Below are 25626 nucleotides of genomic sequence, written 5' to 3'. Positions count from 1 at the left end.
CTGCATCCTCCCCATATGTCCATCACCCCATAGGTTTTTAGCTGAGGCCCGCATTTTCTTGACAATGGCTGTCTGTGGCAGATGGTCATACTAGAACATCAAAGCTACATTAAAGATCAGCATCTTACCAGATCTCTCACACCTGACACCCAGGGGAGGGGGCTGGGCCTGTAGCAAGGTCTGTACAGGAGCACTCTATGGGATTCCCTGCTGTTTCCCTCCACACCACATCCACACACAACCTACTTGGACACATCTACCCACACACAGTTACGCCACCCATCCATTCTGCAGCTGTCGCATTTGGAAGATCCCAGTGACCCCTCTGCCTTCAGGTCACACTCCCAAAGCATGATCAGTATCCTAAATTACCTTCTTCCTCTCCTGGCCCTCCATTGTATGCCCCCCCACCCTTTTCTGTGACAGTGGCCCTGATTCACCATGGCCAAGGTCAGTCTCCCCTGGGCTCCTCTAGTCCCTTCCTTGATGACGCCAGGGGCTCTGTACAGTGTAGTTCCCTGTGTCTGGAACACAGAGCTTTCCCCCACCCCCCCACCCCCACCCCTGGGCTTCGTATCCTCCCCAGCCTGAGCAAGAGTCCGGTGGCTGGAGCAGAACAGCCTCTTGCTGTGCAGGGATACGACTTGGTGCCTGTGCTGTGGAGCCTTTGCTATCCACAGTGAAGTGGGTCCTAGCACACAGTAGGTCCTCCATAAATGTGCAGTGACAGAGTCAGAGATTGAACTGATAAGTCAGGGAGGAGGGAGGGTAAGCCAGGGTCCCCTGAGGTAGTGTCTGCAGTCCCAGGGCTCCACGTTTTTTTTTTTTTTTATCCACAGGCCACGCCTGTCTCCAGCTTTAAGACACATGATTCTAAGGTACCTAGGGGTGATCCCAGGCAGAAGAAAGAACCCCACCTTCTAGCCACTTTACAGACAGGGAAACTGAGACCCAGAGTGGATGGATCTGCCAAGGCCTCAGAGAGGGTAGTAGGACCATCAGGGTGTGAACCAGGGCTGTGACTGCAGAAATGAATGCTGACTGGACTTGCTGAGGCTTTGTGAGTGTGATCCCTCTCATGGTGGGGTCGGGGAGGAAGGTTCTAGCCTTCTGATGTTCCCAGGACTTCTCATCCTCTGGGTCCGCTCACAGCGGTTGGTTGGAAGTTTCTGAAGGGTCTCAACCTCATGAGCTCTGGGCCCGACTGAGGAGGAAAACGGGCTGCCTTTCAGATGGCAAAGAACAGCAAATACTGCCAAGCTGGGAAGGTGCCTGAAGGTGGGCGAAGGCTTTATGCATCTGGACTAGAAAGAGCCCCGCTGCCAGCTGCCCAGCCTTCTGTCAGGTGGTCTGAGATCCCAGGCCTAGGCCCACTGCTACCTAGAGGAAGCTGGAGGATCAGACGAGAGTCTCAGTCTCCCAAAGTCCCCTTGGAACAAGTCAGAAGGTCCCCAGATGAGGAGAATCCTTGCTGTGCCCTTTTCCCTTCTGGCGGAAGCTGCAACGCCATGCAAATTAGGCTTGGTTTCGGCTGGGTTGGTCCTGGGCTCAAAAATCACCCCAGTCACCCCAGTCTTACCTTTGACCAGTGTGTGCTTATCCGTGGGCGAGGAACGAGCCAGCACCCTCAGCTTTGGCCAGATCTTGTCAATCCGCTCCTGCTCGATCTGGAGAGGGGTGTGGCATGTCGGTGGGGGTCACAGAGAAAAATTGGGCCCCATGCAAAGTCACTGGGCTCTTCGGGGCACACCAGATGGCTTCTGTTCAAACATGCAGCGCCCACGCCTCCCGGCCCCCTCTCGAGCTTGGCCCACAGCGGAGCCTTTGCGGTGTCCGCATGCGCGCATGCGCGTGCGCGTACCTCCCCCTTCTCATTGCGGATCCTCCGGTTGAATTCTTTGCCTTCCAGGCACAGGAAGTCCTCTCCAGGGTGGATAATGCCACACTTGATGGCGATGGCCCGGGCTGTGTTGATATTGTCACCGGTGACCATGCGGACCGTGATACCTGCCCGCTGGCACTTGCGGATGGCTTCTGGGACCTGCAGAAGAGGGTAAGGGATGAGTGGGAGGGCGCCACTAACCAGGCGAGGCTGGTGGTGCCAGTGGTCTTCTTTTTATGGCTGTGACAGGCATTACCAATTGTTCACAACATCCTCTGGTTAAATCTGTTAGAGTCTCCGAATTCTCAGCCCTAAGGGTCCCAGGCAGCCACTACCTACCGCCCATGACAGTCTATCCTATGGTTTCTGACCTGGACAAAAGGCATTGGAAAGACGCTTAAAAAACACCCCTTATGTCTGGCCTTGGACAGGAGTGCAGAGTGGTGGACTAAGTGCACTGAATTTGTCCAGGCTTCATCTACAAACTCTATGATCAGTTCCTTTGTGTATTTTCAATGTTTGTGGGGAGAGTCACATGTATTTGAGGTCACTTTATTTACAATGATTTAAAATAAATGCAAATGGCGCTTCTTCATGCTAAACAGGACCAAGAGGGAGAAAGCACTGGGCCTTTGCTGGCTGAAATGACACACTAACATCTGGGCCAGTCTAGTCAGCCAGTCAGAAGGTGGCAAGGCCCACTCTTCTCAGCAGTCTCCCCCTTAGATTGGTTAGGATGTAGAACATGGCCGAGAGGCAATGCAGTGTTCATATATAGCATAGATAACCAAAATGAGTAACTGTGACCCAACGCCGTGGCGGAGACATAGTTGGGGGCATCTGCTATAAAGCATCTTTGTGAACATGCCACAGCATACAAGACCCGGCGCATGCTAGAATCTTGGGCCTGTCAGACAAGCCTGAGACCCAATTCTTCTTGCCCAAGTGGACCTGAGCACTCACTCCTACCCCACCCTGCCAAGCCACTGGAAAGGATCCCTCCAGGGTCCTCTGAGCTGCTCTCTCTGTGACAAGACCTTATTGGCAGAAAGTACCTTTGGGGGTAGTCAACGTGAGATGAGGTCACAATTGGCATCTTTATGGAGGGGGAGATGAGGATACAGAGATGTACACTCGAAGGGGTGCTCATGACGGGCATGCTAAGTGTCTACAACCAGGAGATGGTACCAAACGCCAGCATCCTGGTCTGCATGCAAACTGCCCCCAGGCTCTTATGCTGGAGCATCTGGTCTCCAGCTGGGCTGCGGGGCTATGAATTTTCAAGAGGTGGTGCTGGTTGCTAGGGGAAGGTCTTTGAGGGTTACAGCCTGGCCCTGGCTTTAGACCCACTGTGTGCCTCCTGTCATATGCTCTTCCCACTGTCAAACTAAAACCCCTCTGAAACAGTGAGCTCAGACAAACCCTTCTCTCTTAAGTTGCTTCTGTCAAATGTTTTGTCATAGTGGTCAGGAAAGAGCCTTCTAGAGCTAGCAGCTCTCTAGAGGCTATGAGGCAGGCCTAGAGCAGACTTTCCCTTCTTCTCACGGTCTTGGGGTGAAGTAGGTGCTACCCTGCACAGTGTCAACAGTGTGCTGTGTCTGATTTCTCTGGCCCGCATTAGAGTCAGAGTCAGTCTCCAGGCATGGTTTTCATGGGCATGCTTTGCTTTTGTGCCTTCATGACGTCAGAAGGTCTGACATGGATTCATCCTAACTCAGGAAACATCAGCGCTTTGTTTGGGCAGGGCTAGCAGAAGTCTTACACGGACAATTATTGACTTCAGCCCCTTCTCAGCCCAGGAACTGTAAGAAAGGAAGTGGGCCTTGAAATGCCCTTTCTGGGTCTGCCCCACTGTACAAGATCAGGTTTATATAATTTAGTATGCCCTCAAGACTCAGTGTGTGTGTGTGTGTGACTCTGTGTATGTGACTGTATGTATATATGCACATATGTATATGCATGTGTGTTTATATGTATGTATGATGTATGTATGTATATGTGACTATGTATGCATGTGTGTATATGATGTATTGTGTATATGTGTGTATGATATATGTGTATAGTGTGTGTGTGTGTGTGTGTGTGTGTGTGTGTGTGTGTGTGTAGGCAACATACTTGCCTTCAGCCCCAGAGCTCCTATTCTAGAAACCTGCCCCTTGTCTGGCTTTGGTCCCTAGGGATAGATTCAAGTGTTTAAAAGGTCCCAGCGTGGGAAGGGGCTTGGCATCATCTGACCCCTTGCCTCTGTTCATTGCCTAGGTCTTCCCCAGACATCCCCAGCGGACGGTTGGCCCAGTCTCTGCTTACACACCCCTGGTGATGGGATGCTCCCTCCTCTGAGCTCTACGGTTCCACAGTAAAGCTAGTTTAGCTTGTTCTTTGAAAGAACCTTAATGTTTTTTTCCAGATGGAATGTTACTCTGCCATACTTGAACTCTCCTACAGAGATGGGGTCTTTCGGAGACATGGTCTTTAGTGCAGGCGGAGACTGAGGGCCCTGGAAAGCACAGGGGACGGTGTATGGAGGAGAAATCACGGAGAGCTTCCTGGCGGAAGGGGTGTTTGAGCCAGTTCTATTTTGTCAAAAGCAGCTCCAGGTACATTTGGGCTCAAGCCATGCAGACAGCACAAGAGAGCCATCCTGCCCACAGCGTTGATCTCAAGGTGTAAAGACAGAGAGCGCTCCAGGTGTGAGGGGCTTGGGGCTGTGCTGTAGGCCATGAGGAGGGGCGGAAGCTGAGAGAAAGCGTGGGAGGAGGGGCTGGTGGCTGTGAAGCTTCCAGGACCCCGAGGTCAGACACTGAGGTGCGTGTGTGTGTGTGTGTGTGTGTGTGTGTGTGTGTGTGTGTCAGTCTCTCTCCGTCTCTCTCTCTCTGTGTATGTGTGTGTGTGTGTGTGTGTGTGTGTCTCCGTCTCGCTTTCTCTCTCTGTCTCTCTCTCTGTCTCTCTCTGTCTGTGTGTGTGTGTGTGTGTGTGTGTGTGTGTGTGTGTGTGTGTACAAGGATACACATGGGGTGGAGGTGGGGAGCTTGCTTCTGTGGAAAGCCCTGCACTGGGGGCATGGTAGTCTGTAGTGTAGTTTGGGACTCATGCCTTGTTTGTTTTGTTTTAGACAGAGTCTCACTGTATAGTCCTGGCTGGCCTGGAAACTGTCATAGACCAGGCTAGCCTTGAACTCACAGAGATCCTCCTGTCTCTGCCTCTTGAGTGCTGGGATTAAAGGTGTACGCCACCACACCACCACATCAGGCCCAGGCCTCACACAGTTTTTAAATGGCCTCACAGGACAAAGCTGACCACACTCTAGGCTTTGTAAAACAAACAAACAAACAAACACCAAAACCTAAACCTAAACCAAACCAAACCAAACAACAGCAACAGTTCTGGGAGAAGAACAAGGCTCCACGCCCCTTTCTAGGCTTTCCTCTCAGAAATGCAATAGGAGTTCTTACAAGAGCCAGATATGCAGCCTATCTGTGGCAGTTCAGGTCTGGAATGTTCCCTAAGGGCCTGTATACTGAAGTGAGGTCCTCAGGGTGGTGCTGTGAGGAGCTGCTAGAGCCTTTAAGAGGTGGGTTGTGCATGTAATACGTCTTGGGAGGGGACTCTGGGGCCCCAGCTTCTCCTTCTGTCTCTTGCCTCTCAGCTCTGACATGAACTGTATGCATGGCTCTGCCAAGTGCTCTCCCTAGCATGTGCTGCTTCGCCACAGACCCCAAAGTAGTGGGGCCCAGTGACTACGACACCTCTGAAATTGTGAGGCCCATTGGACCTTTCCTTCCCTTTTTATAAGCAGATATGTCTGTTTGTTGCACTATTTGTTACAGTAATGAAAAGCTATGTTTTACCATTTCCTTTTCTTTCCTCGCCCTCTCTGCCCTGCTGCCTGGGACACCCTTTTCCCTCAGCCCTTATATGCCAGCGTTTACTTGCCTTCTACACTCAATGCTCTCTACTCAGGAAGCATCTAGATCCCGCCAACCCCAGAGGGACACTTCCTTGAACTTTTCTGAGGATTTTCTTCCACCATTCACTCAACAAACAGCAGCGGTGTTATTCAATTGTTCTGAGCTCTGAGCACTGAGATGATTAAGACTCAAATCTCAGGGGCATGGGTCTGGCTTGAAATATGCTTTCCAAATAAATAAAACCAGTGTTAACTATTTTAAAAAGTGGCTTCCTCTGCTAAAATTATCCTAGATCTTCTCACTGAGAAAAAGCAGGAAATGGGCGCTTCCTGTTGTCATTACATAAAGGGCTTTAAACATCTGTTGTTTTGGGTGACAGCCGGTGTCTGTTGACTCCAAGGGCTCTGAACACCCCCAGGGTAACCCCCAGCATGTCCCAGAACGATGCTCTCCTGACAGCTTCCTCCATACCAGCTTCTCTTAGCTCTGGGATTGTCTTGAGTAGAGACTTCGGTGAATGTTTGATGCTGCTCTGGCCTGTGGTGGGCCTGGAGGAGGAAGGCAGTGTGGCAGTCGGGAAAACTGAGGTAAGCGAAGAGTACACCTGGGAAAGTGTGGGGAGCCATCACAGAGCTCCACTGTCTGGGCCTCACGTTGCTGGAGTCCAGTACAAGGTGCCTGTTACATGACTCCAGGAACCTTTTGATGGGTAAAGGGACAAAGGGCAGACTGGAAAAGCGGCATGAGATGGCTGACACTGGTGGGAACATTTTGGGAAAAGTCACCCACAAAAATGGGTGATAAGGCTGCCTGTGAGGTGGGCCAGGGGCCTGGGTGTGGTGGGGGTTCACTGTGAGGGGAGAACTGGGCCCTGGGTATGGTGGGGGCTCACTGTGAGGTGAGAACTGGGGCCTCAGCAGAATGAGGCTCTCGGTTCAAGTCTCAACAGAAGAAAGGACCCCCACCCCACTCCACCTCACAGCTCTGTTGGTTACACTTTGAGAGTCCTACAATCCCACCTTTTCATTCTCAGACCGGAAAATGGGAGCCTTGGAGCAGATGTTACTTAAGGCCACCTGTGATGTTTTATATTGGTTGCACTGGCAGCATCTGCAGTCGTCTTGGGGTCAAATCTTTGGCCATGTATGTGAGGGATTTTCCAGATTATGTTAACCGAAGTAGGAAAATCCATCCTAAAGGTAGGCAATATCTTTCCATGGGCCGAGGTCCTGGATTGAATAACGAGGAGAAATGAGCTGAGCACCAGCACTCATCTCTAGGGTTCCTGACCACAGATGCGATGTGACCATCGCCTCACATTCCTGCCACCATGGCTTCCCCTCCAGAACAGGCTCAGGTAAACCTTCCTCCCTTAGGGCGCTCTGACCAGGTAGTTTGTTTCACTGATGAGAAAAGGAACTGATGCATCACCCATCAGAGACTATCAGGACGTGTTAAAGCTGGTGTCCTGACCCTAAGCTGTCACTTGAGGAAGCTACAGCCCCCACTACTTTCAATTCTTTAGAAATTAAAATAAGGAGGGAGGGAGGGAGGGAGGGAAGGAGGAGAGAGGAGAGAGAGGGGAGAGAGAGAGAGAGAGAGAGAGAGAGAGAGAGAGAGAGAGAGAGAGAGAGAGTGGGGGGAAGGAGAGGGAGAGAAGCCAAATAATTAAAATCCATATCTCAGGGTCACAGTGACTAGGTGCAGAGAGAGAGAGAGAGAAAGAGAGAGGGAGAGAGACTATGATTTTTTACATGATACAGTTCATGTGTAGAAGTCAGAGGACAGCTTTGTGGACTTAGCTCTCTCTACCTTTACCAGAGTCCTAGGGATTAAACTTAAGTTGTTGGCTGGCATGATAAACACTCTCACCCATCCACCCAAGCTGTCTTGTTAGCATCATAACATGCATTTCTGAATACACAGCCCAGTGGGCCGAGGGTGAGCTGGGATGCTGGGCTGGATGACTGAAGATGGATGGGCAGGCTGGTGGACTGATGGAAGCCTGGCGGGTGTGGGTGTGAGGCTTCTACAGCTGCCTCTGGTCTGTCTGGGAGGAAAGGTCACCCCCTCCCCCAGCTGACCCACATTCTATAGGTAGAAGATAAAGGTCCCAGGCAAGCAGGTGGCTTGTTGGGGGCAAAGCTTAGGCTTCTGTCCAACTGCTCCTTGCCAGATCTGTGTTGGAAGCAAGAACTCCAGATGACAATGCTGTCATCAAAAAGTACCAGGGACTCAACCCTGCTCCAAAGTCCTGGGTATGGAGCCTCCCTCTCTGTAGCTTCTCTGTCTTGTTTCTTTCTACGGCACCTCAGTCAAGGTCCAGAACACCAGGTCTACTCTGGATCTGTCTAGCCACTTACAGGGAGGCTTTGGGACCATCCCAGTCTCTCAGGGCCCAGTGTACTTGTCTATAAACTGATGAGTGGAAAAATGGCCTGAGTGAGACTAACTTTTAGCCCTCCACTCATTGCAGTGATTGTGAAGTCAATGACCAGCAACCAAAACAGAAGAGGGCAGAAGACACTTCTGGAATTTTTGACTTTATGGGATGTGCGGTTGGTTAAGTGTGTTACTGACTCTCAAAGGCGGGTCACAGCTTTCTCAGCAACTCATATTGGCATCCTCTATAAGGATGTTTCCAAGGCTGGTGGGGGCCTGGGTCAGTCTGGAGTTGGAGGAGGCTGCACAGAAGGGAGCGCCTGGAAGAGGCTGGGGGGAGGTGGGGATCAGTGACTTCCAGTGAGGTGATAATAGATAACCGACCTCTGGGAGGCCTGAGCCCACTAACTGCTGGTGACAAGCAGCTGTCCTTGGAGTCTGAAAACCATCTTTGGGACGAGGAGTTAGACAGATCCCCAGCAGGCAGATGGATAGGAAGAGGGGTTACAAATGGATGAGAGAGAGAGAGAGAGAGAGAGACAGACAGACAGACAGACAGACAGACAGACAGACGCAGCAAGAAAAGTAGAACAGTGCTGGAGAGTTGGGTTCAAGTTCGTTTGTTCGTTTGTTCATTCATTCATTCATTCATTCATTCATGCATCTTCTGAAGGCCAGGCTGTTTGCCAATACAGGACCCTGAGAAATGACTTAGCTCAGGAAGCCATTAGGCATCCTCATTCTTGGGCTACTGGCCTATATGCTGGTCTTGGTGCTCATATGTATGTAGTCTGCTCCCTTACACTATCTCATGGTCACATGTGGGCATGGGAGGATGTTGTCATGCCCAGGCTACCAATATGGCCCAGAGAGGCTATGTAATTGGCTCAGTGTCACACATCCTAGCCACTCTAGCACATGTGGGTCCAGGTCTGTCTTGTGTCTGTGCTCACACTCTGATGCCTCTCAGAGCTGCCTGGATGTAAAAAATCCATGTCTGTGGCCTGGTTTCACTTGTTCTTTGGAAGACAGAATCCTACAGCACCAAGCAGGAACCTGGAAGACAGCCCGGCACCTATCTCCACTTTCAAAAAGGGGCCACTGGGGCTCTGAAAGGGCAGGGAGTAGGCAGAGGTCCAAAGAGAACACTACAGGGAAGGGCAGGATGCTGGATCCACCGTTGTTGGAGGAAGGTTAGGGTATGCCTCTGGGTATGAACACTACATCTCACAGGCCTACATGGACCCATGGGAGCCCGGAGGAGAAGAGGAGCCAGCTCCTGTGTCTGTCTGCTTCAGGCCCTGTGCTTTCTTGGCACCCTGTGTGAGGTGAATGTTTGGCTTGCCCATAGCACTAACATCTTCTCATGATGCGTAATCCTGCATTGGCAGACACGGACCACATAACTCTTCTTCTGTGACCATGATAGGCCTGGCACTCCACGTATCACTTTTATCTTCATCATGCAAGTGAAGTCACCTGTCCCTCCTGCTGAGAATGTGACCTGCCATTAGCTTTGAGTCTTGTCTCCCAGAAAATAGCGAAAGGCTTAAGAGGATGGACATCGGGTCTTACTGCTAAGCTACCTCTGGGCAGACAGAGACTACAGCACTATTAGAAGGCTATGCTCTGGGTTCTCCTAGAAGGATGCCCTGTGTATCCAGCTGTAATGGAGGCTTGGGATGCAGATCATGACAACAGCTATATCCCACGAGGTGAGAGGCTTCTGGAACCAAGCAGGCCCTACACCTATTCCCTAGGCAGACAGGAGGGGAAACACTGTTGGTGACTTGGCGGAACAGTATGAATACTGTTCTCACTCAGAACAGCACATGGCCTGCTTGGGGGCTCTTCCCAGTCCTTCTGAGTGGAAAGTTGCTAAGTGTGGCTACACTGGTTTTAGAGTGGAAATGTTTGCGAGCAGAAGGATCCTGATCCTGTTGCCTGGGGACCTGAAGCTCAGAGAGCTGAGCAGACAGAGCTCCCAGGTTACTCATGGGCCCAGCTCTAGCCCTGCCCTGTTGTGGGCTCACTGGCGCCAGGGGCCTACCTCAGGTCGCACTGGGTCTTCGATGCCCACCACGCAGATGCACGTGAGTTCGTTGAGAATGTCGTTCTCATTGTCCCAGTCAGGCTCAGGGCTGCTGGGGAAGTCACGGTAGGCCACACAGATGGTTCGGAGCCCGTCACAGGCCATGGGTTCGATCACCTTCTTAACCATCTCATCCCTGTCGCGGGGCCGGAAGACACGGGGTTCCCCTGCCCCACTGAGGATCTTGCAGCACCTGGGGAGGGAAGGGAAGGAAATGAACGAAGCCCACCTAGGTTGCCTGTTGAATGCCCCCCTGATCGTTCTCTCACAATGCCCCCAATGCGTGCAGCAGGCCAGGGAAGCACAGGCAGGCGTGTAACCAGGTAGCCTTTTTTGCAATATTTGCCTTAGGTCCCTCAGCTGTCTGCAGCTTGCAGTGTTTGGGAGGTTCCGATTGGGGGCGGGCGGGTGGGGCAGTACCACAGGCGCGATGGTTTGGGAAGCCCTAAACCCAGGCTGGTGCTTTTCTGCCTTGCTCAGGTACCAGGAACATCGAGTAAAATGCCTGACAAGCATCTAGTAAAATGAAGGTATAGGCTAGCCTTCATGGTTCCAATTTGAGTGATCTGGGGGAATCGATGGTCTGTCTGTCTTTCCTTTCTTCCCTTTTATCCTTCTTGTTTTCTCTTTGATAGAGAGGGTCTCAGTGTAGACAAGTCTGGCCTCTAACTCAAAGGTCCTCCTGCTTCTGCCTCCTGAGTGCTGGGATTAAAGGCGTGCATCACCATGCCTAACTCCTTCCCTTCTCTTTTAATCGAGGTGGCCCTAATGTACTCTACAAGTCAGGGTTGAGAATCTCTGGGCTTGACCAGTGTACAAATGGGGAAAGTGAGGTGCAGGACCAAAGTAACTTGCTTAGGTCCAGCCTGGGTAGGGATGGTGATGCGTGACCCGGATATACCCACAGCTGTGCTGGGTGGCTTACTTTTTGAGCACGATCTCCGAGGCACCCTTGCTGTACATGCGGAAGCTCTCGTCCGGCATCTTGATGACGGTGCTCATAGACTTGCGCACGGAGTTGAAGGTGTACACCTTATACAGCTTCTCCTCTGGCATCTGGCTGCGCACCGGCTCGTAATCCTGCCTCAAGTCCAGCACAAAGCCCAGCAGGCCGCACTCTGTCTTGTTGCCCACCTGCCGGGGCAGGGCACCCTCCTTTTCTGGGGGCTGTGGAGAAAGGCAGGGTGTATGCAGAGTGAGACTCATCACAGAGGAGTCTCTGCCCTGGCTATCGTTTTGACCCTGAGGCTGCTGCACGGCTGAGCCTCCAGAAGTCCAGGGCGGCTAGGACGTGGGGCTATGAGGCATCACAGGGCACTTCTGGTTCTTGGGCTGCTCATTAAGAATTTGCTTTTAAAAAATTATGAATGATTTTTTTTTCTACTTTATCTTGTGATTTTAAAAAAATACTATGAATAAAAGCAACTTGGGGAGGAAATGGTGTGTTCCATCTTATGTGCCCTGATCATAGTCCATCATTAAGAGAAGCCAGGACAGGAACCCAAGGCAGGAACCTGGAGGCAGGAACCTGGAGGCAGGAACTGAAGCAGAAGCCATGGAGGAACACTGCTTGTTGACTTGCTCCTCATGGCTTGCTTGGCCTGCTTTCTCAGACAGTGCAGTACGCCTGCTTGCTTAGTTGTGACACTGCCCACAGTGGGCTCTCCCACATTAGTCAGTTAATCGAGAAAATGCCCCACAAGCTTGTCCATAGGACATTCTGATAAAGGCACTTTCTCAGTTGGAGATGGAGGCACAGTCTTTACCTACATGACTCTAGCTGGTGTCACATTAACAAACCCCAATCAACACAATACTCAGCATAAAAAAAAGACAATGATGTAAGACATAGTCAGATAACTACATAAATGCTTCAAACTTTTTTTTTTTGTTTCAAACTCTTCATGTTTGCTTGTTTTGACACTGGGTCTGTCTCACATAGCTCAGGTGGAATTTGAACTTGCTGCACAGCCAAACACATTCTTTTTTTTTTTTTTTTTTGGTTTTTTGAGACAGGGTTTCTCTGTGTAGCCTTGGCTGTCCTGGACTCACTTTGTAGACCAGGCTGGCCTCGAACTCACAGCGATCCACCTGCCTCTGCCTCCCGAGTGCTGGGATTAAAGGCGTACGCCACCACGCCCGGCTTCCAAACACATTCTTAGCTCCCAAGTGCTGGGGTTATAAGTATATGGCACTATATCTGGCCAGATTTTTCTTTTTGGTTTTTTTTTTCTTTTTTGAGATAGAGTCTCTCTGTGTAGCATTGGCTGTCCTGGATTCACTTTGTAGACCAGGCTGACCTCAAACGCACAGCGATCCACCTGCCTCTCGAGTGCTGGGATTAAAGGTGTATACCACCACGACTGGCCAGATCGACCTTTCTTTCTTTCTTTCTTTCTTTCTTTCTTTCTTTCTTTCTTTCTTTCTTTCTTTCTGTCTGTCTTTCTTTCTGTCTTTCTGTCTTTCTTTCTTTCAAGTAAAACTTGAGGCTGAAGAGATTGCTCAGAGGTTAAGAGCACTGGCTGCTCTTCCAGAGGTCCTGAGTTCAATTTCCAGCTCACAACCATCTAGAATATGATCTGATGCCCTCTTCTGGCCTGCAGGTGTACATGCAGGCAGAGCACTGTTTACATAATAATAAATGAATAAATCTTTAAAAAAAAAGTAAAACATGGGTTAAAGTTGAACCCCGCTGAATATTTCTCATCTTCAGAACTCACCATTTGACCCTGAATTGGTCTCAACCTTCAATTTGTTTTTAATCATTACTGGATGTGTATGGTGGCATTTTATTTTAAGATAACTACTGATGAAAACTAACACAGGCAGTCTTCTGATACTCTCCTCACAGCTTCTCCCAGCGTTAACCTCTCACATCACCCCTCACATCACCATAGCAACAGTATCACAACAAGGCAGGGACACAGATACAGTCGAAGCAACCTCACTCAGACTCACATGCATACGTGCGTATTTGGTTCTTCATCAAGGCATGACATCAATACCAGGAAACATTATGAGAGTTTAACACGTGACCTTGTCTCATTCTTTGATATCCATAGTCTGCCCTCTCTCTGCCTTTAGCCACCAGTTTCCACCCCTCTGCGTTCCTCGTTTTTCGTTTTCTTTTGGTGCAGTGATAGAAATCAACTCCAGATCTTTGTATGTGCTAAGCAAGTGCTTTACCATTGCATTACATCTCCAGCCCATATCAGTCATGTCAAGCATGGTACATACATGAAATTATACACAATACCATTGATGGAGATTGGCTTTTTCAATCAGCGTAAGCCCCTTGAGGCCAGGTGTCCCATGTATCTCATGCCTTTCAGTGGGTGGACCATCCTCCTGGTTTTGATTTAGGTTAGAACAGACAGAACAGCTATTACATAAAAATATTTGGCCAAACGGGGCTGGAGAGATGGCTTAGCCTGCCACACAAGCATGAGGATCTGACTTTGGACTCTCAGCACCACATGAAAACCAGAGAGTGGCAGTGTATACTTGCAATCCAAGTGCTGGGAAGGACAATCTCTAGAGCTCGCTGGCCTGACAGCCAAGCAAAATTGGTGAGCCCAGCTTCTGTGAGAGACTCTGTCTCAAAAAGTAAGGTGGAGCCAGGCATGGTGGTGCACACCTTTAATCCCAGCACCGGAGGCAGGGGCAGGTTGATCTCTGTAAGTTCAAGGCCAGCCAGGCCTATATAGTGTGACCCTGTCTCAATAAATAAATACGTGGAGAGTGATTGAGGAAGATGTCTGATATTGACCTCGCCTCCTGCACCCCCAGAGCATCCTTTGCGAGAGGTCTAGCCCAGGGTCTGAGTGGGCATGTAGCTCTGTCTTGCTGGTTGAAAGCTTCCTATCGGGAGGCTGAATCTCTGCTGCTACCCTGCCACTCCACAGCCCATTTGTGAGGCTGCTCTGTGTTTGCTGCTCCAGAGCGTTCCTTTTAAACTACTCTACAAATAAACGCAATCGACTCATCCTTTTTCCTGGTTCCTCTCTCTTTTCCTTCTCTCTCGTTGCTTATTTGATACCCCTTCGGCACCTGCTGGTCCTCTGGCAGCATTTCCTGTCCCAGAGATTTAGGAAAACATGGGTTGCTCCTGAAGAATCTCCTACCCTTCCCTGGTGGGCAAAGACCTTCTCTTCTTTAAGGACATACTCAAATATCTCCTGGACTTGAGTCCGTCTCTTGTGTTCTAATTCCCTCCAAGTTCCCAGGGCAAGCATGGAGCCCACGGCACCTTCCAGGTGCTTACTTACTATTCGCTGATGGCTCAAGGTAGACTAGTTGGCTGTGAAAGACATAGGACAGTAGGTCACTACAAGGTGCTTGCAAATGGGCACTAGGAATGGGGTTAGGAAGTGGCTGCTGGGAGTGCAGCTCTGCAAATGCACACTCATTCTCCTGCACCCTCCAACCCCAGCCACACACCCACTCATCTCACTAAAAATTACAGTGTAAGCTACTTGGGTAGTGGGCCTTCGGGAGCAGTTAATGGCTGCTAGAGATTACCCTAAGCTTGGCGAAATTTTGAAGAGGGACAAATAGCAATGGTCATATCTGTGTCTCCTCCACCTCAGAAGTGGCTTTGCCTGGTCTTATGCCGGTCCTACAAAAGGGCTTTCTGAATCCCCATCCTTACTCTCCTTGATATTGCCAAGGAGAGCATTTGGGGCAAGAAAAAGGTGGATTCAAGATGGAGAGATGAGCTCAGCAGTTAGCTACAAATGCTTGCTATTCAATCATGAAGCCAGAGTTTGGACCACAGAGCCCATCCAGGGTAGCTCACAAATGTCTATAACATCATCTCCAAGAGATCTCATACCCTCTTCTGGCCCCTGTATACACCTATATAGACACACATACATAGCCACCCAAAGGTGCACAGAGGTAAAAACACAAGAAAACTTAATTTAAAAAAAGACGCCAGCCTTTACCAGTGGCTCAGGACTGGGGTCACCCCTCCATCAGCAATAGGATGGCTTACTCTCCACTCTTGAAGGCCTGGCTCAGGCCTGGGGAGCAGACTAGAGTCATGTGGGGATATTGACATGGACAGAATGGTGGCCCCAAGACCCAGGGAATGCCAAGAAGGAAAGAACATTTCAAACTGCTTCTCCATCTGTGAAACGGAGGGATTGGAGCAGAGGAGAAACACCAGCCATTTCCACACCTGTAGAACATGGTAAGGGATGCTGGCGTGGGATGGAGCGGCAGGTTCCTCAGTGGGTGACCCAGCTTCTAGAACAAGCATGAGGCTCAGACCATCTCCTGGCTCCCTCAGCCTGGCTAGCCTGAGACTCAGCATTAAGTGCCTTGGAAGACATCCCACGTCCAGGTCATGGGGAAGCAGACGCATCTTAAACTTTGCATAGAAAATAAATTCCCATCGATAATAAATTCTAAGAACTTCCCTTTGGCTCACTGAAATGCGGTTATTTTGTACTTTAAAACCCAATTTTATAACTAACTTTCTTGAGATTTCAGAGTTTTATGTGTTTTCCACAACAGCCTTTCACCCCTCCGCTAATGAAAGAAAATGACGACACGGAGGCCTTAAATAAAAATACCTAATTACTTATTTGCCCAAGAGAGCTGAGCAGTCATGCTTGCCAAGCACCCAGCATTTTATTACCCTCTGTGAAATATTTTAATTTTCCTCTAAAAGGATTTCAAACAATCCAGTGTTGCAAATGGCAGAGCTGCCTCCTCCGTAATTCAATTTGTTTCTCTGAACTTGAGCTCTGAAATCGCCTACGTACATTATTCAGAAAGCGGTTGCCCTCCCCTCTTTGCTCTTGACTTTTTTTCATCCTGACAAACTCTGAGGTTTTGCTCCTGTGTTCCAGCTGTAGGAGGTGTCTGCTCTATGGGGCTTCTGTTCTGTGGCTGGGACTGTGCCTGCTTGAAGGGGGTGGGGGTGGGGGTGGGGGCTCAGCTCCCCTCCCCCATCCTCAGGGTAGGGGAAGAAATAAGCTGCTGAAGCCAGATCTGGGGCTGTTGCAAGTATCCAGATTCTATTCCAGGCGCACCGCCCCCCCACCCCCAACCTTGGGTATTAAGCCCTTGAGCAGTGCAGGGTACAGACATGGGCCTATTGTATCTGGGCCAATCTTTCGGTGCTGGGGAGTGAATGCAGTGAAAAGCAATACATGCTGACCTGAAGAGCCACAAACAATAAATACCGTTAGAAAGAAAAATGGGATTAAGGACTGGTGAGATGGCTCAGCGGGTACAGGCCCTGCTGCCAAGCCTGAAGACCTGAGTTCGAGTCCTGGAAACCACACGGTTGAAGAAGAGAGCTGACTTCACAAAGCTGCCTTCTTACTTCCACAAGTGTGCCATGGCTGGGAGGCCCTATACTCACACCTACCCGGCCACAGATATATAACATTAAAACCCAATACCCGGCATGTATCACCTCACATCCATTTTGATGCTACTATTAAATAACAAAAGCTTCAAGGAGTAACACACGTTGGGAAGGACGTGAAGTGCCTGGAGCTCCCGTGTGTTGTTGGTAGGGGTGTGAGGTGGATGTAGATACTACAGAAAGCTGGAGGCCCCGGAAACACTTGATGTAAAAAACAAAACTGAACCCCCCCCCCCCCGCCAAAAAAAAAGAACCAAAAAAAAAAAAAACCCACCCCACCCACCCACCCAAACAAACAAACAAACAAAAACGATGTCACACAGTAAAGCACACTTCTGGGTATCTTCTTAAAACAATTCTAACAGGGGACTCAAAGAGACCTTAGTGCACTCACATTCATAGCCTCAAAGCGGTGGAATCAACTGATGGCTGTGGTTTCAGCACACAATGGAATGTTACGAGTCTCAAAGAGGAAAGAGATTCTGACGTCTGCTATTTCATGAAGTTGAGGACATTACGCTAAGGGAAATAAGCCAGACATCAGTGGTCTGATCTTAACAGGTGTCAACTCATCGAGATGGAGAGCTGAGCGGCTGTTGCCCGGAGCTCAACATTGGAAGTTGGTGTTAATGCAGCCAGAGGTTCAATTTTGCAAGGTGACAAGTGTATGGATGCGTCGCAGCCATGAGAGAACATGCGATCCTAACTCATGTGTTTAAAGATGGTTGAAAGGGCCAAGATGGGTAAAACGGTCAGATTTCATGGTACATGACAAATGGAGAAAAACACCCAAACAGACTCCACGGTAACCACTGATTTGAATAGTAAGTATTCTCCAAGGGTCAAAGCTCCCAGTCATCTTAGAGACTGACACCATCAGGAGGTGCAGAGTGGGAGTCTTAGAGTCACCGAGTGAGTGTCCCCCAAAGGGGAGCATTCTGGAACGCCAGTCTCCTCCTCTTGCTTTCATTGGCTTCTTGGTACCATGGTGACTGGCTTTCTCTGACACATGCATCCACTCCGATATGTGGCTTCACCGTAGGCCCAAAGCAAAGGCCTGGCTGATGACAGAAACCAACCAAAATGACCTAGCCCTTGTTTGAAGCTGGTTTCTCTTGGGTATCTGTTACATAGACACCAAGGTTGATAAAGGGCAGTTTGGCAATTGTCCACATGATGGGCTTATGGGACTAAACACCACCCTTAAGGACAGACATTGGCAACGAAAGCCCCCACATGCCTGGATTAGTCACCAGACATGGCCGTTTCTCTCCAAGCGGACTACTTGGACAGTTGCTCACATGTCCTTCAGGCTGCATCCTCACGGCTCCCAGGAGGTGGGGTGGCTGTTCCCAGCTTACAGCTGTGTGCTCTGAGGCTCCAGGGGGAGGGGTGGCATTGCCCAGACGCAGCTGAGCCAGCACCTGTTTCTGATCTGCACTCCTGGCGACTGTTGATAGCTCCTGTCTCTCTCTGGAATACTGCAGACCCTTCCTTTATAGTTCACTGAGAGTGGTGCAGCCAGGGGGTGTGTGCTGGTATGAGACTGTGTAGCGACGTGATGTGTGTGCTGGTGTGAAAGTGTGTACTGGTGTGAGAATGTGTACTGACGAGAGGTGTGTGCTGGTGTGAGGTGTGTGCTGGTGTGAGGTGTGAGCTGGTGTCAGGTGTGTGCTAGTGTGAGTGTGTGCTGGTGTGAGAGGATGTGCTAGTGTGAGTGTGTGTGCTGGTGTGAGGAGTGCGCCTGTGTGTGAGTGTGTGCTGGTGTAAGAGTGTGTGCTGATGTGAGGCATGTGCCTGTGTGAGTGTGAGCTGGGGTGAGGCTGTGTACTGAAGTGAGGTGTGTGCCTGTGTGAATGTGAGCTGGTGTGTCAGGAGTGCAGGTGGAGTGTGGGTCACAGGCTGAGGGGTAGAGGGTGCTGGGATTAAGATCTCTATCAGGACTAAGATGCCCATCTGGGTCCCTTACTCTTTACATCTTTCCCCAGAGAGCCTATTTGTAAAAGGTGAAAACCAGGCTTGCTGCTGAGTTTAACATGGTGGACCCTGTCATCTCACCCACCCCGAAGCCGCCACCTACTTCATGCCTACAAAGCCCCTTCTGGTGCCTGGGGACGTGGCTCAGCGGTTATGAACTTTGCTTGTTCTAGCAGAGAACCAGAGAACTGGAGTTCGATTCCTAATGTCCACATGGCTCCTCACAAGTATCTGTAACCCTGGTTTCAGTGGATGCAATCTCTCAGAAATCCAGGCCAAAAAAAAAAAAAAAACCCCTACCAATGTACAGAAAAGGAACAACAACAACAACAACAACAGCCAGGTGGTGGTGCACGTCTTTAATCCCAGCACTTGGGAGGCAGAGGCAGGCGGATCTCTGTGAGTTCGAGGCCAGCCTGGTCTACAAAGCAGTTCAAGACAGCCAAGGCTAACACAGAGAAACCCTGTCTTGAAAAACAAAACAAAACAAAACAACAACAACAACAACAACAACAACAACAAAAAGCCCCGTTTGGGTTTCTCTACACTCTTTGGTGTCCTTGCCTTGGCCAGAATCCAGCTTCAGACTAAGAGCCCTTGAGACTCACTGGAGCTAGGCTAGATTCTGGGTCAGGAGCCAGACGCTGGCTCAAGGGCATTTCTACATCCCAAAGCTACTTCACTCTCCCTCAGCCTCCCCATCATCAGCCTGGCCCCAGGACTCACAGTGATACAATCTTCATATCTTTTCTACCATATGGGTATTCCCCAGGCTCCCTGGTCAGGTGGCACTCTGGGAACCTCGGGCTTCTAACAAGGCACAACTGGGCTCATCTGTTCAGAAACTTCCTTGCCAGGGTGATGTTCCTTCTGTTCCAGGTTGGGCTCCAGGGAGGTCCATGAAAACATAGTTCATGCTTTCAGGATCATGTTCTCAGTGGGCTCTCACGTGGCTTCGGCCCTTCACACAGCCACCCTCTGTCTAACACTCAGATGTTAAGTGCCAGGCCTGCCTGCTTTGAAGAGCCCACGTCTGCTCAGGAGCATCCGCGATGCAAGAGTGAATGTGGGCGGAAGAGCATGTCTTTCCAAGAAGGCCGAGAGCCGTTTGACTCGGAGGAAAGTCATTTCCATTGAACACTTGGCAGCGGCTCTGAGAAGGGCAAGGTGACAAGAAGCCAGAGAAGTCTTGTGGCTCAAAAGAGCTGGAGACTACAAAGGCAAAGGCGTGTGGGTAAAGAGCTTTCGATAGGATTTCTGAGGCAGGGAAGCAATTTGTGACAAAAAGATGACTCATGCAGCTTTCCTTGGAGGTCAAGTCTAGTTCATAACCATGCACAGTGGGAGTGGAAAGAAAACACCCCCATTCTCTGAAGGGTGCTTGAGCTTGAAGCTGGCCTGCAGGATTTCTCCCAGCCTCCCTGCCTGCCACCTTGGCCCTCGAACACCCTCCATCTGTGCTTCGGCCTGGGGGCTGGGTGGGTGGGGGGTGGCTATCCGAGGTTTATACGTGGCCTAAAACTTCTTAGCTCCCAAGTTTCATCTTCTATCCTCTTGTTTCCAGAGGAACTTCTGATCCTCGTCTTACCACCTGCTGGAGTCCTGGGACCACAGCTGTGAGCATCACACCTTGTTCATGTAATGCTGAGGATCACACACAGGGCTCTGTGAGTGTTAGGCGAGCGCTCTTCCAACTAAGACACACCCCCAGCTCTGCTAGTTTGGCCTCTAAGCAAATCAAGGGGTCTCTGAATCACTGAACACAGCCTTCATAATCAAAGGCAGTTCAAGCTGGGCGTGGTGGCGCACGCCTTTAATTCCAGCACTCCGGAGGCAGAGGCAGGTGGGTCGCTGTGCGTTTGAGGCCAGCCTGGTCTACAAAGTGATTCTAGGACAGCTGAGGCTATACAGAGAAACCCTGTCTCGAAAAAACAAACAAACAAACAAACAAACAAACAACAAAAGAAGAGTGCAGTTCAATAGTCTGGAGGCAGCAACTGCTGCCATAGTCTGGATCTGAGGTCCATGTCTACATCTTGCTGCCATGGAAAGAGGTATATGGATGCTCCTGAGACTCTTACTAACTTACTCTCATTCACTCACTACCAACATCTACACACCCATTCTTCCACCTACCTCCATCCATCCATTCACCCACCCATGCTCATCCACCCAACCAGGGGTTTACATCCTCATCCTCATCCATCCATCTAACCATCCATCCTCCCACCGGCCGCTCACATCCATATATCCATCCACCTTTATCTATCCATTGGCTTACCTACACAATCCATCTACTTACCTCACCACCCACATCCATTCAACTACCTGTGCGCATAGAACAACTGATATCCATCCATCCATCCATCCATCCATCCATCCATCCATCCATCTCTCCAACAGTCCATCCATCTAACCACCATATCCATCCATTTATCCTCCACTCACGTTCATCACCTCACCCACTTCCATCAAAATCCACCCCTCCCTCATCTGTCCATTCACAGCCTTTCATCCTACCCGTTTACTCATGGCATCACTCTCTCACTCCTTCCTACCTCTCTCCTTCATCCCAATGATAGTATATTTATTTACCTATAGAGTAACCTACCCTCCATCTACTATCTCTCAGAAGGCTACATTCTAGTGGACCAGATGTGACTTCATTGCTGTTCACTGTCAAAGAGCATACAGCCTTCAGGAGACACCAAGAATACAGAGAAATAGCTTTTCACATGGAGGCTTAAACAGGATGTAGGTAGGAGTCCGGCACTGGCCAAGCTTCTGTCCTAACTCCAGGAGAAAGACACTGCACCTTTCCTGCCACCTCCCCTTGTGTGTTTCAGTCTGTCTTTCAGTTTGGAACATCAACCTTGGCTTGAAGGATATATGGATGTACTGGTTAGTGCACAGATGTCATTTGGGAAGAGAAATTTTTTTTGTCTTTGTTTATTTGTTTCCTTTATTTTTTCAGACAAGGTTTCTCTGTGTAACAGAGCCCTGGCTGTCCTGGACTTGATTTGTAGACCAGGCTGACCTCGAACTTCCAGAGATCCAGCTGCCTCTGCCTCCGCCTCCTGAGTGCTGGGATTAAAGGTGTATGCCACCATGCCTGGCCTGGTCTTTGTTTTGCTTGTGTTTTTATTTTTCCAAGACAAGATTTTTCAGTGTAGCCTTGGCTGGCCTGGGACTCACTCTGTAGAACAGACTGGCCTTGAACTCAGAGATCTGTTTGCCTTTGCCTCCTGAGGGCTGCATTTAAAGGTTATGTGCCACCACACCTGGCTTGAGAAGAGGCAATTTGCATTGAAAAAGGGCTTTACATACATACAGGCAAGTATGTAGTGCATTTTCTTAATGAACGACCAGCACATGGTAAGTGATGCCACCCTTGGGGTGGTGGCCCTGGGTAATATACGAAAGCAAGATGAACAAGCCGTGAGTGAGCAAGCCAGTAAGCAGAATCCCTTCATGGCCTTCTGCATCAGTGCCCTGCCTCCAGGTTCCTGCCCTGACTTCCCTCAGTGATGGACTGGTATCTGGATGTTTAAGTTGAATAAGCCCTTTGCTCCCCAAGTTGCTTTGGTCATGGTGGTTTTTTTTTTTTTTTATCACAGCAACAGAAACCAAAGAAGACAATGGACTTCTATCTCTTTTCAGGATTCACCTGGACTAGGAAAGGAATCCCCAAGACACCCTTAGCCTTATATGGATGGAAGGGCCTGGGTGTGAGGCTGACCCTCTGGACTCCAGGCCTTCCCCTAGTCCAGCACAGGAGGGTGTGCTGGTTGGTTCTGAAAGCCAGAACCCAATTTGGGCTTTCTGATGGAGCAGGCATCTTCAGCGCGTGGCTTTGCCTCTAGCTGCCTGTCAGGCATTGGGAAAGAACCCTTTCCTGTCCAGAGCAATGCCCCATTGTCTGGTTGGTTCCCAGCCTCTGCTGTGTCACCAGTAGAGTCCGCTCAGCAGGCTGATTCACCGATGAGTAGGACAGCAATTCTACCCCATGCCAACCACACACCAGGCCTTGGGCTGGCACTTGTCACTCACAAATGCACTGCACCCTGACCACAACCTAACCTCTTCCCTTGAGAAACTGAGGAACACAGAAGTTGAGTAACTTTCTTCTTCTTTACACAGTTTCGGGAGGGTTTGAAGCCAGGGTTTAACCACTACCCACTTATACCACTAACTCCTATGCTAACGGACGTCAGCCCACAGCAAAGAGAACTGTATGGCCAGAGCATTTTTGGAAAGACCCAGAAAGACAGGCACAGGGGTCCTAGAGTGACAAGATTTGCAACATAATCAAGGAACCTGTTGCCTGAGAGCTAAGCGACCTCCTCACTTGTGTTACAAATCCAGTACCCCAGTCCCTGGGGTCCTAGCAAGAATGAAGCTCTTCTCCTTTTCCTCTTCCTCCTCCTTCTTTTGATTGATTTATTATTTATACAGTGTTCTGCCTGCATTGTGAGCTTGTATGCCAGAAGAGGGCACCAGATCTCAGTATAGTGGTTGTGAGTCACCATGTGGTTGCTGGGAATTGAACTCAGGACCTTTGGAAGAGCAGACAGGGCTGTTAACCACTGAGCCATCTCTCCAGCCCTGAATGAAGCTATTCTAAAGCTGTGGTTCTCAACCTTCCTAATGTTGTAACACTTTAATACAGTTCTGTATGTTGCAGTGACCCCAACCATAAAATTATTTTCATTGCTACTTCATAACTGCAACTTTGCTACTGTTCCGAAGCATAATGTAAACATCTGATATGCAGGATGTCTGATAGACAACCCTTAAAGTCCTTCAGTCCCCAAAGGGGGTCTCAGCCCATAGGCTGAGAACCATTGTTCTAAAGGGACACATGTGACCCTCTCTTTCAATCAGACTATTGAAACAACAGAGGCCAAGAAACTGGAAAATTTCCCAAGAACCTTAGACTATAAAAAGGAAAAAGGCCAAAGCCTGGCTGTAGCCAGAGGAGGCACTAGTCCCCTACAAGAGATCTCATGCAGTTCTGACTTTTGAAGGAGAGACTGGAGGCCAGACAGTGATGGGTTGGTGATGGCACCCTGACCAGGGTTGCTTAGCTATGAGTACCCCTTGCCTTTTATGTAAACAAACTTTGTTTCAGGACTTGGGGTAGGAGTAGGTCTCAAGAGCCTTCTGTTCCTCTTCCCAATGTGGCCACATTGAAGAAACCTTTCCTTTCCTGCTCTCCTCTGTTAATTTTGTCTTTAATTGGACTGTTGAGGATGAGTGGCCGAGCCTGGCTTGTAAGGAGCTTGTTGATGCTCAGACTCTAACTCTAGTTAACATGGTTCCCCACCCCCTCCCCCATGCACCCTGGTAGACTGTTGACCTCTGACCTTGATGGCACCTAGACACAGCTTCAGCCCATCTTATCTGAAGGCCAGAGTGTCCCATCAGCCTCTGTAGAGCTGTTCCACAGAGACTCGCCACTCTGCAGCCAGAAGCGTCTCTGCAGCTCTCTAGACAGATTCCAAGAACTTTCTCTGGCTGTAACTGATTCACAGGCATCTCAAGCCAAGCCCACGGCATGGGCTGTGCCCACATGGCCACCCCCACCACCCTGCTCTGGGAACTGCCTACTCCTCTCTGCCAAATCTGCAGGACAAAAATCATTAACAGTGTCTCGGTTATTTTCGGAAAGCTCGGGGAACAGAATAAAGCGCCGCTGATCTCCCTTGCTTCCAAACTGGGGGAAAGGAGATAAGAATGTCACCATTTCTCGCATAACCACCCCCGCCCCCTCTGGTGCTCTATCATATGGTGCTCTCCGACCTACTTTCCCCCTTTGTCACTTTGCTTTCCTTAGCCTGTAGCCCCAGGGTAGCAGGGATGGCTGCTCAGCTAGTGGAAGATGAAGCCGTCTCCTCCTTCCCTCACCAGTGCTGGCCCACTGCGGCCGACTCAAGGCTCTTCAACAACACAGCACATCTGGTGGTCCCTACGGTCGCACGTGGGTTGGAGGGTTACGGTAGGCTTAGGGACAGGAGGGGAGGCCAGGGTTCCAGCACATTTGAAAAGGTTGCTCAGCTGCCCAGGATGGAGAAACATCCTACAAGTGGGCGACAGGGAGCATCTGGATAGGAGAAGCTTGGCTGGATAGGAGAAGCGGCCACCAGTGCTTCTCAACCAGGCAGGGCTCTCAGCACAGAGCGCATAGGCCAGGTAGCTAAGACACGGAGTTAGGTCTCATCCGGGGGTGAGGAGGGGGTGTGCTTCCATAACCAGTAACAATAACATCCTCCAAGAGGGGGAAAATGGTCACCCCGACTCCCGGCTCCAAACCCAGGCTTTTTCTAGAATTTCCCTATGAGGGGGGGCATTGGCCATCCCTCTCAGGCTAATCCTCTGACTTGCATATGCTGACCAATACCATGAAATGACATAGTGGCAGTTCCTAGCCCAGCCCTCCAGAGTCCCTGCACAGCCTCCGTGTCTCTCAGAACCCTGTTGTCTTTCTGTGGTCATGCCCTGACTAGCCTGGCAGAGGAGGCGACAGAAATCAGACTGGAGCTGAACCAGCCTGGACGTAGTGTTACACACTGTCTACACTGCTCTACACTGGTAGCACAGCTGTCCACCTGAGCTGAGAGGCATGAGGAAGGCCAGGAGAGGTGGGGTGAGGCTTAGCTCGAATGCTCAGTGTCCACCTGCAGGGCACTGGTCACGGACTCCCACTGAAGCTCACAGATGCTCAAGCCCCTCCGATAAAATGGCGTAGTAGAACCCACTTCAACTCACCTCTTGATAACTTAGACCCAGTGGAATGTAAAGGCTAAGAAATGGCTGGTTTTTTTCTGTATTGTAAGGCCAAGAAATTAAGCCTGTGGATCTTCAGTGTCCGTGCAACTCAGCGGAGGGCCATTTACTTATGCCCAACCCTCTGTCCTCTAAACATAAGCCTCATGTCAGGACCCTGAAGGTGGACTTACGGTGAAGTTTCTAGACCTCTTTGCTCTTCCTAATGTGGCCACAC

The 25626-nt window shown here is 50.0% G+C and overlaps 1 protein-coding gene across 11 annotated transcripts in view; it reads right to left on the bottom strand.

Moving 5' to 3' along the window:
* ATP2B2 (ATPase plasma membrane Ca2+ transporting 2) overlaps positions 1 to 25626 on the bottom strand; it is a 298195-nt gene that overhangs the window by 21464 nt on the left and 251105 nt on the right. For all 11 annotated transcript variants that reach the window (XM_084766143.1, XM_084766141.1, XM_084766146.1 and 8 more), the window contains 4 exons: positions 11190 to 11431; positions 10223 to 10457; positions 1862 to 2041; positions 1580 to 1667 (listed from right to left, as the gene is read on the bottom strand). In XM_084766143.1, coding sequence (XP_084622269.1) covers positions 1580 to 1667; positions 1862 to 2041; positions 10223 to 10457; positions 11190 to 11431 — 745 coding nt within the window. The remainder of the gene's footprint in view (positions 1 to 1579; positions 1668 to 1861; positions 2042 to 10222; positions 10458 to 11189; positions 11432 to 25626) is intronic.

Source organism: Acomys minous, assembly GCF_964271855.1.
Source record: "Acomys minous genome assembly, chromosome: 17".
Classification (NCBI taxonomy): domain Eukaryota; kingdom Metazoa; phylum Chordata; class Mammalia; order Rodentia; family Muridae; genus Acomys; species Acomys minous.
This window is presented reverse-complemented; position numbering and strand designations above follow the sequence as displayed.